The 18,681-nt window shown below is 36.9% G+C and overlaps 1 protein-coding gene across 4 annotated transcripts in view; it reads right to left on the bottom strand.

Annotated features, from left to right (window-relative positions):
- Positions 1-18,681, bottom strand: part of LOC140728256 (aryl hydrocarbon receptor-like) — a 166,715-nt gene that overhangs the window by 42,409 nt on the left and 105,625 nt on the right. For all 4 annotated transcript variants that reach the window (XM_073046745.1, XM_073046742.1, XM_073046746.1 and 1 more), the window contains one exon: positions 6,351-6,440. In XM_073046745.1, the coding sequence (XP_072902846.1) occupies positions 6,351-6,440 (90 nt within the window). The remainder of the gene's footprint in view (positions 1-6,350; positions 6,441-18,681) is intronic.

The following is an 18,681-nucleotide window of genomic DNA, read 5'->3' as shown; positions in this document are numbered from 1 at the left end:
ATAGGCTGTAGTTAAATTTGAACCATCTAGAACTATTTTTTTGTAATTGTTTTTTTTAATTCCGTATGCTTTATTGAAGATTTTTTAATTATTCGGATTTCCTTGTGTTTTAAAGACAGATTGGACAATTTAAAGATGGCGATTGTTTTTCTTTTGTGCAAATATTTCAAGAATTGTTTTGGGTGTGTTTTTCTTCCCTTATCTAATACTATGAAGGTTACTTTCAAATTGAAGGTCGTTTGGTTTTACAAGAAAAACACTATCCTTCCAAGTTAATTATACTGAGATATATGTTGACTGTAATGAGATTTATATTCGGTAGAGGAAGATAGAGATTACTTTTTTATTATTATTTTTTATTATTTAGCTAGGCGGAGTCGTATTTGCGTCTATGCTTTTCTTGGGGCTTGTGTCGATTGATATCGACTTGTTTCTGGGCTTTGTAGTTTGGGTGTTTTTTTTCTTTTTTTATCCCCATTATGGAATCCCGGAGCATACACAAATGATTTTTATTGTTGTTCATCTCCGCCATTTTCGATCACTTTATCCTGACATGCGTCTAACTACTTTTTTAAGATACAAAGTATCATGATGACATCTAAACAGTTAAATGTTTTAACTTGGAATGTTCACAGCTGGAATCACTTTATTAAGCATAAGAAAACATTCAAAGTTATAAACCAATTCCAGCCCGATATAATTTTTGCTCAAGAGACGCATATCAGGTTATGTGATAAAAATCGATTTTTTAAATTTTGGAAGGGTTCTCTATTTCATGCAAATTCCCAGAGTAAAACTAGAGGTGTCATATATTTTTATCAACTCTAATATTCCTTTTAATCAGGAGGATATTATAGCTGATATTAATGGTAGATTTTTAATTGTTAAAGGAATAATTTGTAATAAGAAAATGGTTTTGGTTCATATTTATGGACCAAATGTTGATGATCCCTCATTTTCTAAAGCCATTTTTGCTCTATTACCTGAATTAAATGAATATATGTTATTAATGGGTGGCAATTTTAATACTTGCTTAAATCCTTTAATGGATAAGTCATCATCCAAACATCAACTTGCTAACCATTCTGCATCACTTATTAATTCCTTTTTAATTGATTATGGCTTAATTGAGGTCTGGAGGCATATGCATCCTAGTAATAGAGACTTTTTCTCACATGTTCATAATAAATATTTGAGAATTGACTATTTTATAGTCGACCCTCCGCTTTTATGTAATGTTCAGAAATGTGAGTATGATGCGATTGCTATCTCTGATCATGCTCCTTTAAATTTAATATTTGAATTGAAAGATGTTGCTTCTACATTTTGGCGTTTTCCCAGAACGTTTATTACAAAGCGCAGAATTTGTTGAGTTTATTGAAACTCAGATAAGAGAGTTTTTTCTCTTTAATAATATAGGAAACGTCTCAAAGTTAGTAATTTGGGATACATTAAAAGTTTATCTACGTGGTCAAATTATATTGTATATAGCTAAATTGAAGAAACAAACAAGAATGGAATTAAATAAAATTTCTAAACAAATTAAAGAATTAGATAACATTAATGCAATCTCTCCAAAAGTTGTTTCATTTAAAAGAGTAGAACTACAATCACAGTATAACTTATTACTAACATATCATACTGAAGGATATTTGCTTAAATTGGAAAGTCAATTTTATATTTCTGGGGATAAAAATAATAAGCTCTTAGCTTCCCAACTACGAGCAGTTAGAGCTAAAAGACAAATTTTAAAGATTCGTAAAAACAATGGCGATATAGTAAGTAACTATGAGGATATTAATAACACTTTTCAAGATATTTATTCTGATATTTATAGATCTCAATTTCCTGCAGATTCCTCCAAAATGGAAGCTTTTTTAACATAAGATTAAATTTCCACAAATTTCTGATGATCAACAGATGCTTGATGCTCCAGTTACCAAGCATGAAATTCAGAAAACTATTTTATCAATGCAATCAGGTAAAGCTCCTGGACTTGATGGTTATTCGGTGGGATTTTTCAAAAAAATTGAAATATTTGAAAAATTGAAATATCCGTATCTTTTGGAAATATTTCATGAATCCTTTGAGAAGGGTAATTTACCTTCTTCTTTTTATGAAGCATCTATTTCCTTAATTCTTAAAAAACATAAAGACCCTGTTGAATGCTCAACATCTAGAACTATTTCACTGTTAAATGTGGATGCAAAAATTCTTTCTAAAATAATGGCTAACCACTTGGAAAATATTTTAATTAAAATCATCTCTATGGACCAAACGGGCTTTATTAAAGGCCGTTACTCTTTCTCTAATGTTCAAGATTGATGAACATTATTTATTCACCATTATCTAAGCAACCTCAATGTGTTATCTCTCTTGATGCAGAAAAGGCATTTGATAGAGTTGAGTGGCCATACTTGTTCAAAGTATTAGAAAAATTTGGTTTTGGTAATAATTTTAATAGATGGATTCAAATGATCTATAAGAACCCTATTGCCATGGTCATTACCAACAATTACAGGTCTTTCTTTTCACTTTCTCGTGGTACTAGACAGGGAAGTCCATTAAGACCTTTATTATTTAATCTTGTATTGGAGCCTTTAGCTATAACATTACGGGAGGCCAAAGTCATTCATGGTATTTCTATAAATGGAACCATACGTAAGATATCTCTTTATGCAGATGATCTTTTAATTTTTATTTCAAATCTTGAGCAATCAATTCCTAATCTTTTGGAAACACTTAAAGATTTTGGAAAATTTTCAGGATATAAACGTAATTTGAATAAAAGTGAGTTGTTTCCATTAAATGTTCCTGTTAGCACATATAATAATATTCCTTTTAGAATTGTTAATACATTTAGATATTTAGGTATCATAATTACTAAAAAAAATAAAGATCTTTATAAAGCTAATATAGTTCCTCTAGTAGACTCCATGAAATTACTATTTTCTAGATGGAATCCACTTACTCTTTAATAGGTCTTATCCACGCTGTGAAAATGATGATTTTACTTAGATTTTTATATATTTTCCAAAATATACCTATTTTTTTAACTAAAATTTTTTTTGATCAAATTGACTCTCTTATTTCTTCCTTTATTTGGAACAATAAGAGACCAAGAATTAACAAGTATCATTTACAAAAATCTAAAAATGATGGTGGACTTACACTTCCTAATTTAAGACTGTATTATTGGGCTGTGAATATTAGACAATTATGTTTTTGGTTATATTGGCTCGATAAGAGCCAAAAATCACTATGGGTTGATTTGGAATTAAAAGCTGTTAAACAATTTCATTTAACTTCAATATTAGGAGCTCCATTACCTTTGGAGCTCTCTAAAATTACAAATTTAAATTTTTACCCGGTTATTAAACAATCTTTACAGATTTGGATTCAGTTTCATAATTTTTTTAATTTTAAACAATTTAAGTTGTCTAGTTTTTTATACCAAAACTTTTCATTTAAACCTTCAATAACCAACCCCATTTTTCTCCTGTGGAAAAATAAAGGGATCCGTTTTTTTACAGATTTCTTTTGTGATGGTCAATTGATGCCTTTGAAGAGTTAATTAACAAATACTCTCTCGCTTATACACATTTTTTGCAATATTTTTAGGTTAGACATTTTTTACAACAATATTTACCTAAGTTTCCATATTTACAAGAATCTGATTTGTTGGATACCATTTTGAAATTGAATCCCTTAGTGAAAGGTTCCATTAGCAGAATTTATAATTTATTTTTGTTACAAAAAGAGAACCTATCACTAAAGGTTAAACAAGATTGGGAGAGAGAACTTAATATGACCTTCATGAATGAAGATTGGGTTCGAATTTTGAAAAACATAAATTCTTCTTCTATATGTGCCAATCACTGTTTAATTCAATTTAAAATTGTCCATCGTTATTATTTAACAAAGGAGAGACTATCTAAAATATTTCCTAGTGTAGATAATTACTGTGATAGATGTAAAACTGAAGTAGCTACTTTGTCACATATGTTCTGGTCATGTTCTTCCATTAAAACTGTTTTGGAAATCTTTATTTTCTACAATCTCTAAAGCTCTGAAAATTAATTTACAATCTAATAGATTGACTGTTCTATTTGGAATAGTTCTGCATCATATTCAGGGTATTTCATCTTCAGATCAACATGTATTTGCATTTGTTATATTGTTGGCAAGAAAGGCTATATTATTAAAATGGAAAGACATCTCTTCCCCTACATTAATTGAATGGTTTTCTCAAGTAACATTATGTCTCAGTTTGGAAAAAATTAGAAGTAGAACTTTTGAACCTCGATTTGATTTTGAGAGAAGATGGGGTTCTTTTGCCAAATATTACCATTTAATTTGAATTATTTTATATGGTTTCCGTCCAATTTTATTAATTTAAAAAAAAAGTGAATTGGCGGTTGATTACTTTTTTTTATATATCTAGATGACGGTTGAACGTTTTGCTTCCGGGGGATGATTACTAATGGGTTTTTTTTGTAGTTAATGGGGTTTGTTTTCTTAGTAGATGGGGTTTTTTCCCTTTTTTCTATATATAATTTTTTTTTTCATTTTTATATGTTACAATCAGTTTCTTTTTCTTCAGTTCTATTAATTGTATACATATTAATTTGTTGAAGTTTTGTATTATTCTATAGCTGTAGAAGATTATGTATCAGTAAAAAGATTCTAAAAATGAAAATGAAAAAAGTGAGAGTATTCTTCATGAGGGTGAACCCTCTGTCCCAGAAAGCATCTGTCCCAGACAGTGTCTGGCTGAGCAATGAAGGCCTGCGCTAATCAAACAAGCTGGAGTGTTTACTGATATCTTTAACCTCTCACTTCGGCAATGAGGTACCCACCTGTTTCAAGCAGGTTTCAATCATACCAGGATGGTATCTTGCCTCAATGACTATCATCCAGTAGCACTTACATCCACTGCGATGGAGTGGCTTGAGAGGTTGATGATAAAACGTATTAACTCCTGCCTGACAAGTGACTTGGATCCACTCCAGTTTGCCTACCATTACAACAGGAATTGCCAATTCATTTACTTTTCCCTCAGTTCTGGAACATCTGCCCAGTGGAGATACATACACCAGGATACTCTTCATTGATTATAGCTCTGCCTTCAACAGTATCAGCCCCTGAAAACTCAGATACCTAGGCCTCAATACCACCTTGTGCAACTGTATCTTTGATTTCTTCACTTGCAGACCTCAGTCAGTTCGGATTGACAACATCTCCTCCACAATCTCCACAAGACTGTGTGCTTAGCCCTCAGCTCTATACTTATACCCATGAGGCTAAGTACAACTCCACTAACTTAAGTTTACTGACTACATTACTGTTGTTGGCAGAATCAAAGGCATAGGATTCAGTAGGTGATTGCAGATCGGATTCAGAATTGGCTCAGCGTGAGGAAACAGAGGGTGATGGTCGAGGGCTGTTTCTCGAACTGGAGACCTGTATCTAGCAGTGTGCCACAGGGTTTGGTGCTGGGACCTTTGTTGTTGGCAATTTAAATAAATGATTTGGCTTTGAGTGACACATCATGGTTAGTAAGTCTGCAGATAATACTAAAATAGGTAGTGTTGTAGATAGTGTAGAAGGCTATGAAAAGTTACAGGGATATCTTGATCATCTACAGTAGATATCACTCTCTCACTCCAAAGCCCAATGGATAACATAGGCCGCTGTTTTGGAGCAGGGCTCAGGATGGTGAGGAAGTCAATGGCTCTCCTTAAAATTTTCTTCAGCCTTCTCCTCTGCTAACTTTCATAGGCACCACTGGCACAGCCTGTCTGGTGCAGAGAGGCAGGCAGGCAGACAGACTACCCAGGTATGTGGGCTTAGAATTGGCAAATGGTTCCCATCCAGATAAATGTGAGGCGTTGCATTTTGGGAGATTGAACCAGGGAAGGATTTGTACAGTGAGCGGTGAAGCCCTGATGATGTTATGGAACACAGGGATATAGGTGTGCATGTGCATGGTTTGCTGAATGTAGCACCAGAGGTAAATAAGATGGTGAAGAAGGCACAAGACAAATTACAACTCACAATGATGCGGAACCTATAACATATTAAAACACCCTAATGTACTTAGAGGAAATTTTGTCAAAATAACTTTCATGCAGCCCACTTATCTGGATAGAGAGCTTAAGGGCTTGGCTAGGGAGTTGGGACTTACGGGATGCCTTACATACCTCAGGCTTGAGAAGATTGAGTTTGATCCTGGCTTTACATATTGTGTATTTCTGACTTTTCTTTAAACCAGATTGCTGCCTGACCCAGAATTTAACAACAGGGGCTTCCAAAGGGTGCTCCTTCACTCAGCATGGTTTCAGACTCACCTGGTGGAAGCCAAGGTAATCCTGGATGGTGGGCGATGTATAGAAGACATAACCTTCAGCGGTGACGACCAAAATAAAGCCATTCAGAGCCTAGGAAACAGGACAGAGAAGCATAAGTAGGAGCATTGTGACCTTGAGTACATCAGCTGACCCCAACCACCACCAAGAACGTTTTGGATGTCGAGCCTGGCTGGCTGATGGCCATAATAAACACTCACCTTTAACCACATTGAAATGAAAGACAAAAATGGGGTGAAATTGGATTTGTCATCTTCTCTCTTTTGGTTGCTTATAGGGCCATTGTGTACAGCACATGGACCAAACAATATGCAGGACAAGCAAACCAACGAGTATCTTTGGCTTGTCATGCAGGATGGCATCTTTGAGCTGAGGGGGATACAGGATTTTCGCAACTCCAACAGAGAAGCGGCTCAACTCCACTCATGTAGCAGGCCACGTTTTCCGTGACCGGTGCTGTGATGAGAACATCATGTGAGGATAGAAGCCATCCCTCTCACATAGAGAAAAGTCTTCAGTATTGTTACGGATTCAAGCAACAATAAATATATGAGTTAGGCAGGGGTTTTTATAACAAATAGCACATTTATTAAACAGTGAAAACAAGCCCCCAAAAGTAAACAAATCACTAGCGTAACCGGAAATCAGCTGCTGTGCAGCAGTTTCAACAGTTCTTAAAGCGATGAAGCTTAAACAGTTTTTTTTTTCTTTTTTTAAAAATTTTATTTAATTGCGTTTTTAAGTAATTACAAGTGTGGGAAAAAAAGTATATATCCCTTCCCCCCTCCCCTTAACCCCTCCCCCCTAACTTCCCTATATAAAAAAAGAGAAAGTAAGAAAGAAAAAAAAAGAAAGAGTGCCTGGTTGTTGGAAGATCTCCACATGCTCCATGGAGTTCTTAATAACTTTAGTATATATATTTATTTCCCCAAGTAACCAATTGTTTCATCTTCAGAGCACCTATATATTTAATCCTGTCTTTTGTAAATAAGGGCACCAAATTTTCAAAAATATTTCATATTTATCTCTTAAATTATAAGTAATTTTTTCTAATGGAATACAGCCATAGATTTCTTTCTTCCAACAATCTATACTTAAATATGTATCTGATTTCCAAGTAACTGCAATAGCCTTTTTGGCTACTGCCAGTGCAATTTTTATGAATTCTTTCTGATATTTATTTAGTTTGAGTTTCGGTTTTATCCCTTCAATATCACCTAGTAAAAGTAATATTGGATTATGAGGAAGTTGTATTCCCGTAATTTGTTCCAGTAAAAGTCTTAAATTTGTCCAAAAAGGTTGAATTTTAGAACAAGACCATGTAGAATGTAAAAATGTACCAATTTCTTGGTTACATCGGAAACACTGATCAGATAAACTTGGATTTAATTTATTTATTTTTTGTGGTGTAATATATAATTGATGTAGAAAGTTATATTGCACTAATCTTAACCGAACATTTATTGTATTTGTCATACTATCAAGACATAGTCTTGACCAATTTGTTTCTTCAATTTTAATATTCAAATCACTTTCCCATTTTTGTCTTGACTTATGGACTCCTTGTTTAATTGCCTGTTTTTGAATCAAATTATTTGAATATATTCCCTAGACTACAATATTTATTTCAATCATTACCAATACAATTACCCCAGAAGTTTTTTCAAGAGTTAAACAAATATGTGAGGAAGTTTCTCTGGAAAGGTAAGATGTCAAGAATATCGTTGGAAAAATTGACATGGAAATTTGATCTAGGAGGGTTACAACTTCCAAATTCCAAGAATTATTATAAAGCAAATCAACTTAGATTTATTGCATCTTTTTTTGAGAACGATAAACCGGCATGGATTAGAATAGAACTAGATAAAATAGGAGAAAACGTACCAGAAGATTTTATATATAAATGGGAATCTAAATGGATACGGGAAAAGAAAGAATCTCCTATATTAAAACATTTGATTGATTTATGGAATAAGATAAATGTTGATGATGAGACAAAAAAATCTTTATTAGCAAAGAGATCTTTAATTCAAAATAGACATTCCTTTTACAATGGACAATCAACTTTTATATAATTGGTTTCAAAAAGGGATTAAATACATAGGAGATTGTTTTGAAGGAGGTATATTAATGTCATTCAATCAATTAAAGAGTAAATATAAAGTATCAAATAACACTTTATTTTGTTACTTTCAACTAAGGGCTTACATAAGAGAAAAACTAGGTCAAACAATGTTATTGCCGAAATCTAATGAAATAGAAATTTTAATTCAAAAAGGAAATATTTAAAAATTTATATCTTGTATGTATAATTTGATTCAAAAACAGGCAATTAAACAAGGAGTCCATAAGTCAAGACAAAAATGCTTAAACAGTTCTTAAAGCGATGTTGCAAAAAACAGTTCTTCAAAGTAGTATTGGAAAAGTTCAAAATGCTCACAGACCATTTAAGGGAGAGACTTTTTAAGACGATTTAAGTTCTCTTTCACGTCGTGATGCTTCGGTTCCCAAATCGAACTTTTCCCACAAAGAATTTTACGAAGATGAGATGTAACGGCTTAAAGGCACTGACTTTTCCTTTACAGAACTGTTCCCAATCCTTTCTGCTATTTCACAAGGATTAACACGATAACAGTCAACGAATTCCTTCCGAATAAGGATCAAACAAGGTCGAACCTGTTTCACCGTCGAAATCGATTCTCCTCAATCTTTTAACTCCCGAACTCCGATCTTCACTCTCCACTGATTCTCAACTAGCAGTAATATACAGAAACTGCTGGCAATGACCTTTTAAACTTTAGGCATTAGATAAAACTTCATCTTTCAACTAAACTGCGTCATAACATTAAATCACGCAGTGGCATGAAGTCAACATGGCAAATCCAGCCACGAACTGCCCCTCCTCACAAAGAGGGGTCTTCCTTTTATACCGTGTAAAAAAAAACTGTCACATGACCTCTACTGGCGGGAAAATGATGTCACTCCATCATCACAGGACCATTACCTCAAGTCCAGTATAACTTCAACCCCAGTCACGGGACAAGGGTACCACTGTCCCGTGTCACGGGTACGTAACACCTCCCTCCAAAAAAAAAATTTTGTCTGTCAAGAACAAAAATTTAAAAATTTACAAGAAAAACAAATGTATAAATTTTATAACATACACAATATACAATACAGTATCATCATATAACATCTTACAACTCACAATACAGTAGGAGTGTTACAATTGAAAAAAAACCACTCCAAAAAAAAATTACATTGTACATTCAACATCGAGATAGACAATCAGCAACCACATTTTTCTTTACCTTTAATATGAGTTATCGCAACATTGTACTCTTGTTACATCAAACTCCAATTTAATAACCTTCTGTTTTTGTTTTTCATCTTACTCAGAAAAACTAACGGATTATGATCAGTGTAAATAATAAGTGGTTTTTGAGTTGTACCAACATATACCTCAAAATATTCTAAAGCTAAAACAAGAGATAACAATTCCTTCTCTATTGTCGAATAGTTTCTTTGATGCTTATTAAATTTCTTAGAAGAGTAAGCTACTGGATGATCAACCTCATCACCCTCATTCCTTTGCATCAATACTGCTCCTGCAGCCTCATCATTAGCATCTACAGCTAATGAAAAAGGTTTTTCAAAGTCAGGTGCCTTAAGCACAGGTTGTTGACATATCATAGTTTTCAATTTTTCAAATGCTTCTTGACAAGGCACTGTCCACACAAATTTCACATTCTTCTTCAAGAGGTTAGTTAATGGAAGGGCAACATTAGCAAAATTCTTACAAAATTTTCGATAATATCCTACCATTCCCAAGAATCTACTGAGAGTTTTTTTTCCCGTTGGAGTGGGAATCTCTAAAATTGCCCGAAGTTTTGCTTGAACAGGAGCTACCTTACCTTGACCCACAACATAACCAAGGTAAGTCACAGCGGCATGTCCAAATTCACTCTTAGCTAAATTAATAGTTAAGTTAGCTTTTGAAAGCCTTTCAAACAATCTCTCCACCACAATAATGTGTGCTTCCCAAGTATCATTTCCTGTCACTAAATCATCAATATAAGCATCAGTATCTTTCAATCCCTGAATCACAGAGTTAATCATCCTCTGGAAAGTACCTGGGGCATTCTTCATCCCAAATGGAAGAACATTATATTCATATAACCCAGACGGAGTTACAAATGCAGAAATCTCTCTACCTCTGTCCGTTAATGGAACACACCAATACCCTTTCAATAAATCAATCTTTGTAAGGAACTTTGCTTTTCCAACTTTATTTACACAATCATCTACTCTAGGAATTGGATATGCATCTGTTTTCATCACAGCATTCACCTTCCTATAGTCCGTACAAAACCTAATACTACCATCTGGTTTTGGCACCATAACACATGGTGAACTCCAATTCGAGTTAGAATGCCTAATAATATTATTCTCTAACATATATTTAATTTCTTTCTCAGCAAGTTCACATTTTTCTATGTTCATCCTATATGGGTGTTCTTTAATAGGTTTGGCATCTCCAACATCTACATCATGTGAAGCTATAGTAGTCCTTCTCAGACCATCTGGAAACAAATCCTTACATTTAAAAATTAATTCCTTCATCTGTTGTTTCTGCTCTAGCTGTAAATGTGCTAGTTTCTCATCAATATTTTCCAGAAAGGTTGAATTTGGTAAACTAACAGAAACAATGTTGGCTTTAGAATGAAATTCAGATGAATCATCTATCATGTTCCTAGTTAAATCAAACTCATTCTCACTAACCACAACAGTCACATTATCAGATTGTTTCCCAAAATATGGTTTTATCATATTTATATGGCAAAGCTGTGTTGACCTTCTATGATCTGGAGTTTTTATCACGTAATCCACATCATTGATTTTAGACACAATTTCATAAGGACCATGAAATCTAGCTTGTAAAGGATTCGTTTGCACTGGGAAAAGAACCAACACCTTATCTCCAGGCTTAAACATCCTCACCCTAGCTTCTTTATCATACCAAATTTTCATTTTCTCCTGAGCCAATTTTAAATTTTCCTTGGCTAAGCTACAAGCTTTATGTAACCTGTCCTTAAATTTCAAAACATAGTCCAACAAATTAGTGTGTATTTCCTTACTAATCCACTGTTCTTTTAATAAAGCTAAAGGTCCTCTAACTCTATGCCCAAACACAAGTTCAAATGGACTGAAACCTAAAGATTCTTGTACCGATTCCCTTACTGCAAACAAAAGTAAGTTTATACCCTCATCCCAATCACTTTCATTTTCCACACAATATGTCTAATCATATTCTTGAGGGTAGAATGAAACCTCTCCAAGGCACCTTGAGATTCTGGATGGTATGCAGACAAAGTGATTTGCTTAGCTCCCAATTTATAAACTATCTGTTGAAACAATCCAGACATAAAATTACTGCCTTGATCAGTTTGTATTTCCTTAGGTAATCCAAAATAAGTAAAGAATTTTATAAGAACCTTTGTCACAGTTTTAGCTGTTATATTCCTAAGTGGTACTGCCTCTGGAAACCTAGATGAAGTACACATGATAGTCAACAAGTACTGATAACCAGTTTTTGTCTTTGATAATGGACCAACACAATCTACAATAACTTTAGAAAATGGTTCACCAAATGCTGGAATAGGTTGTAATGGAGCCACTGGTGTAACTTGATTTGGTTTTACCCACAATTTGACAAGTATAGCACGTTTTACAAAACATCGCCACATCTTTTCTTAGACCAGGCCAATAAAAATGTTTTAAAATCTTGTCCACAGTATTCCTTACCCCTTGATGTCCACCTAAAGGCACACTATGAGCTGAAGTCAAAATCTCATTTCGATAAACTTTAGGGACAACTACCTGGTAAACAATATTCCATTCCTCACTTGCAGGAATTGTAGGTGATCTCCACTTCCTCATCAACACTCCTTTTTCCAAGTAATATCCTACTGGCACCTTCTCAACTTCACTCTCTAGTAGAGCTTGTTCTCTTAATTTTATAATCTCAGGGTCTCTATTCTGCTCTGTTATCATCTCCTTCCGAGACAGAGATAAATCTTCATAGTCAGACTTACTCCCAGAATCTTGTTCAAACAACGAAGGTAAGAAAGTCTCTGACACATCCTCAAAACTCGAATCCTGAGTTGAACAGTCATGAGTAACAACCTCATTCTGCGCATCAATCTTTTTAGCCACAGCTCTCGTCACAACACAGGAAAAATCTGTGTTAGAATTCATCTCTGGTTCCTCTGACTCCATTGTCAAATGCACTTCAGGAAAAACTTGTCCACCTGCCAAGTCATTACCTAACAATAAAGAAATACCCTTCGCAGGTAAGCTATGCTGTAATCCTACCTTAACAAATCCGGTAACTAACCCTGACTTTAAATTTACTTTATGCAAATGTACAGGCATAAAAGCACTCCCAACACCTCTTATATAATTTACCTCACCAGTATCAGACTCCTCATTAAACTTCAATACACTGTCTAACATCAGTGACTGAGAAGCTCCAGTATCCCTAAGGATTTTTATTGGCACCAGAGTAGATCCTTCTTTCAAGGATACAAACCCTTCAGTTATAAAATGATCATATCCATTTTTAACTTTGTCAGACTCTAACAAAACCTCATTTGTGTTTATCAAACCCTGTAATTTTACAGTTCTTAAAGCGATGAAGCTTAAACAGTTCTTAAAGCGATGTTGCAAAAACAGTTCTTCAAAGTAGTATTGCAAAAGTTCAAAATGCTCACAGACCATTTAAGGGAGAGACTTTTTAAGACGATTTAAGTTCTCTTTCACGTCGTGATGCTTCGGTTCCCAAATCGAACTTTTCCCACGAAGAATTTTACGAAGATGAGATGTAACGGCTTAAAGGCACTGACCTTTCCTTTACAGAACTGTTCCCAATCCTTTCTGCTATTTCACAGGGATTAACACGAGAACCGTCAACGAATTCCTTCCGAATAAGGATCAAACAAGGTCGAACCTGTTTCACCGTCAAAATCGATTCTCCTCGATCTTTTAACTCCCGAACTCCGATCTTCACTCTCCACTGATTCTCAACTAGCAGTAATATACAGAAACTGCTGGCAATGACCTTTTAAACTTTAGGCATTAGATAAAACTTCATCTTTCAACTAAACTGCGTCATAACATTAAATCACGCAGTGGCATGAAGTCAACATGGCAAATCCAGCCACGAACTGCCCCTCCTCACAGGGAGGGGTCCTCCTTTTATACCCTGTAAAAAAAAACCTGTCACATGACCTCTACTGGCGGGAAAATGACGTCACTCCATCATCACAGGACCATTACCTCAAGTCCAGTATAACTTCAACCCCAGTCACGGGACAAGGGTACCACTGTCATGTGTCACGGGTACGTAACAGTATCTGCACTGAGACATGGGTTGGTATAGCTCTAGAGATAGTGTGATTCTTATCTTCACAACATATCTATGAAACCATTAAAAAAAAGCTAGAAAGAGAACACTTCTCCAGCATGTCAGCAACAAGGACCATCAGGTCGAAGGTCAGTCAGTTGAAGGCGTAAAACAATGCTCCATCCAACAGCACAGACACATGCCTGAGAAGCAAAATAGATTATTACATGTACAGTGAAAAAAGTTATTTTGCAACCATCCATACAGAACATTTCATCACATCAGTACGTTAAGGCAGTGCAAGGGAAAACAATAGCAGAATGCAGAATATACTGTTCGAATTTTTTCAAGTCAACAATCTCTCCCACTGAACGAGAGAAAGATTCCCTAGTCTGGTGGCGCAGCGGGAAAGGGTACCTTGATGATTCTGCTGTATAGATATTGGGTGGGAGAGAGGAGAATGAGGGTAGAGGGAGAAAGGAGGGGGAGGAGAAAATGTTGTGGGGGTGGAGGAGGGGAGGGAAAAACGGAGTGGCGAGTGGAGGAGGGGGAATTGGAGTGGGGAGGAAGTGGGGAAATGGAGTGGGGAGTGGGGAAGGAGAAAATGGAGTGGGGAGTGGGGAAGGGGAAGTGGATTGGGGAAGGGGAAGGGGAAAAGACAGAGAAGGGTAAAGAGGAGGAGGGAGGGGAAGAGGGGCACGTAGAGAGGGTCAGGGAGGAAGAGAGATTCCAAATGGTGGTTTATTGTGCACACAATAACTCTATTTCAATTTTAATATCAATAATAGGAGCTTCTGCAGCTCAGATTATCTTTTGACAACTCTTAGTGTTGGGAAATAAACCAACAAGGAAGTCCTGTGGAATTGCTGCACTCCTAACCTAGACCCACTTTGTTGAGTCAGGAGGGTGAATGCAAAGGCCCAGTCCCACTGGAGCACTGGGTTTGGGCCGTGGATTAACAGAGGGCCCCAGGTGCTGCCCCTTTCTGGTGCCAGCATTGTCAGTATGAGCAACAGAGTGTCCATCACCTGCAGCATATACTTAACTGGTGGGCATTCATGTAAAAGCAGAAGATCTCTAAGCACATCACCAGCCATATCCTTAAACATACCGTAAGGTGCTTACAACCTTATTAAGAAGCATAGTGCCTAGATTATCTAAACTCCTTGGGAGCCTTGCAGGACTGTACAAAGGTCTCCAATTTTCTATCTCCAAAAGGAAAACAGCATCTAGATTTTTGCTAGGTTCTCTTTGTACCCAGGCTAATTGGACAGCGTAATGCACCCACTTTCAATGACTCTACAACTCATGCTGTCAATATTATTCATTTCTTATTTTATTATTTTTTTCTTGCACTTGCACGGTTCGTCTTCTTTTGTACATTGGTTATTTGGTCATCTTTGTGTATAGTTTTTCATTGATTCTATTGTATTTTTTTTGTATCCACTATGAATGGCTGGAAGAAAATAAATCTCAGGGTAGTATATAATGACATATATATACTTTGATAATAAATTTACTTTGAACTTTAAACTTTTGAACTTTAATCCAGTCTTGAGATTTTTTTTGAAATACCACATTCTGTAAAAGAACATTTCCCCCTTACAGTGCCATTAATACTAGTAAACAGCCCTCACAATTAATGACTGCTTTGTTCTACTACAGCTCCAATATGAAAAGAAATTGCCAGCAAATAATGTAAATACAGTCCCAAGTCACGCAAGGGAACCTTTCTTCCTTCCAAACAATGTGCTCTCAGCTCTGAAGCAGTTCAAGAATAGGGAGGAGCCATTAAAGTTTCTATCAATGCCAAGATAAGTTGACCTTTTTGAGCCAGACTATTGATGATCTCACATAAAAGACTCAGGTCCTACACTTGGCAGGCGTACATTACACATCAAAAGCAACTGAAGGCTGATACGAGTTCCACAAAGGACACAGGCAACTTCCTCTAACTGCCAACAGGGCAAGTCCCTGGACCTGATGGCACCAGAGAGACGCACTTCTTGCAAACACGCTTCAGATATTATTCAGATCTAAGCACAAGAGATTCTGCAGAGCAATACACACAAAACGCAGGAGGAACTCAGCAGGTCTGGCAGCATCAAGAAGAGTCCATGTTTTGGGCCAGTCCTGCTAAAGGGTCTTGGCACAAAATGTTAAAACTTTTTATTCCTCTCCATAAATGCTGTCTGAGCTGCTGAGCTCTCCCGGGCATGTCTGTGCGTTATTCAGATCTAGGCACTGGATTCTGAACTGCCAGACCACCCATCCCTCTGACTAGCCTTCACCTGGAGAAAATAAAGAAACACAGAGTTTAAAGACCTCACTTGAATTTTGTCGATCCTTTTACCCAGTGTAAAATGAAGCAATAGGCAAGCACGTATCTATAAACGCAAGAGCTTCTGCAGGTGCTGGAAATCCAGAGCAAAGCATACAGAAGGGCAGCATAGCAGCGTAGCGGTCATCGCGAGGCTATTACAGTGCCCGCAACCCAGGGTCAATTCCCATGGCTGTCTGTAAGGACTTTGTATGTTCTCCCTGGGATCTCGTGGTTTTCTTGCGGGTGCTTCAGTTTCCTCTTCCGTTCCAAAAACATATCGATTTGTAGGTTAAACAGGTGTCGTTGGGTGGTGTGGGTTCATTGGGCTGGAAGGGCCTGTTATCATGCTGTACCTTCAAGTAAATAAATACAATTTCAAAATGCTGGAGGAGCTCAGTGGGTCAGGCACCACCTACAGAGAGGAATAAGCAGGCGATGCCTCAGACTGAGACAATTCATCAGGACATTCATAAGCACATATCAATTCTTCTTAAGCAACAATGCTCCCACTTTAGTTCTGTGGATCACAAGGTCACTGATAAGGCCAGTGTGGGAACATCTGATTCTTCTTCAGGTAGGACAAGTTTGTGAGACATCCGGTCACTCTGTCACGTATACTGCGTTTGTGTGTGGATTTCATTCGGAATTCTTCTCCTCCACTTTGAACATCCCAAGGGTCAGTATATCTTTAAGGAGGCTTCACGTACATCCTTGAATCATTTCCTCTCTCCACCTGGAAATCTACTTCCAAGACAGAGCTCAGAACAGCAAGTTTTGGGAATCTGATCGAGTGTCTTTTACAACCACTGGGGTATGCCAAAGGAAATTTATAGCCAACTTACTTTTTGAAGAGTCGTCATGGTCTGTTATGTAACAAGACATAACATCCAATGAGCTCCCACAAGCAATCTAATTACAACCAGATAGTTTATTTTTAGTCACAGACAAAAGAAAATCTGCAGATGCTGGAAATCCGAGCAACACACACAAAATGCTGGAGGAACTCGGCAGGCCGGGCAGCATCTATGAAAAAAAGTACAGTCGACCGTTTCGGGCCGAGACCCTTTGTTTTTAGTTTTCAGAGAACTTATTGAGGAATGAATATTGACCAGGACACCAGGAGTAATTCCCCATATCTTATACAGTCTTGTGATCATTAACAAGAGTGGAAGTACAGCCAGTGCAGTACTGTGCGTAATGTAGCTACCTGAACCTTTGCAGACATCTCTATGATGAAGCTTGCCTCTACAGCCTTCAAATATAGGTACACCAGGATGTTGGCTGGATCAGAGTGCATTAGTTATAAGGAGAGGCTGGACAAACTTGGAGAGCTGGAGGTTGAGGGCAACCTGACAGAAGTTTGTAGAAGTAGATAAGGTGGACAGCCAGTATCCCCCCCCCCCCCCCCAAAGGGTGGAACTTTCAAATACTAGAGGGTGTGGCTGATGGGTGGGGGGGGTAAATGAGATTTACGAGGCAAGTTTTCTTTTACACTGAGTCTGGTAGGTACATGGAATGTGCTGCGGGGAGGTGGTAGAAGCAGATACAATTACAACATTTAAGAGATATTTAGACATGAAAAAGCTGAGAACATAGGGATATGGACCATGTGCAGGCAAAGGGGATTCGTTAGATTGACATCATAGTTCGTGTGTTGAACGGCCTGCACTGTGCTCTGTGTTCTACAGGGCCAAGGCAGCTCGCAGGTGAACTCCAGCTGATCAGGTGCTAACTTAGGCTACGTCCACACTAGACCGGATAATTTTGAAAACGCCGGGTTCGAGTAAAAACGATAGGCATCCACACTGCGTTTTTGAAAATATCTCTATCCACACTGAAATGGAGATTTTGGCGAATCTCCTCCTCCTGCACATGCGCAGGACACATCTAATGAAAACAAGCGACATGTTTGGTGTCGAATCTCGCCATAAAAGTGCACGTTTGTGTAGTTACAGACTAGAAAAACTTAAAACGACAGACAGCTGTTGGCTCTCACGCAGGAGAACTTAAAACTAAAAAAAAAACAAATACTGGAGCGTACGGAGGCAACCAACAGGGAGTTCACGGACAGATGGATCCGGCTGACAACGAACATTGAAAAACTGACTAACTCTGTTGCATTAATAAAGCACCTTGTTAAATGTATAAAACATGTCTGCATCAGTGTTATCTTGTATTTCCATACAATGTTACATTAAGCTGTTACACATCTATTGGCAGAGGAGTACTTGCATAAATAGGTAAACCACCTTCATACAAGCAAGGACAGAAAACAGGGCAAAGTGAGTATACTTATTTATTCAGTAAGTTATGGGTCAAAGTATTTGGTGAGTACATTTCGAACTCTTCTGGCTTCAGTCTCGTTGCTGTCTGTTCTGAAACTGTTAGGTTGCGTTCAAGAAAACAATGAAATAGCGCGCTGCCGTCTGATAGCATTTTCAGAAGTCTCTGGTTACGCTGTCCACATTGATCTGCCCGAGCAACGTTTTCAAAAATAACCCACCCTGGAAAGCGTTTCTGAAAAGCTCTGTTTTTGGGGGATGAAAATGCCGTTTTAGTGTGGACGGAGGGTAAAAACAAAGAGA

The sequence above is a fragment of the Hemitrygon akajei genome, chromosome 5 (assembly GCF_048418815.1).
Source record: "Hemitrygon akajei chromosome 5, sHemAka1.3, whole genome shotgun sequence".
NCBI lineage: Eukaryota > Metazoa > Chordata > Chondrichthyes > Myliobatiformes > Dasyatidae > Hemitrygon > Hemitrygon akajei.
Note: the sequence above shows the minus strand (reverse complement) of the source record. Positions and strands in the feature narration are given on the sequence as shown.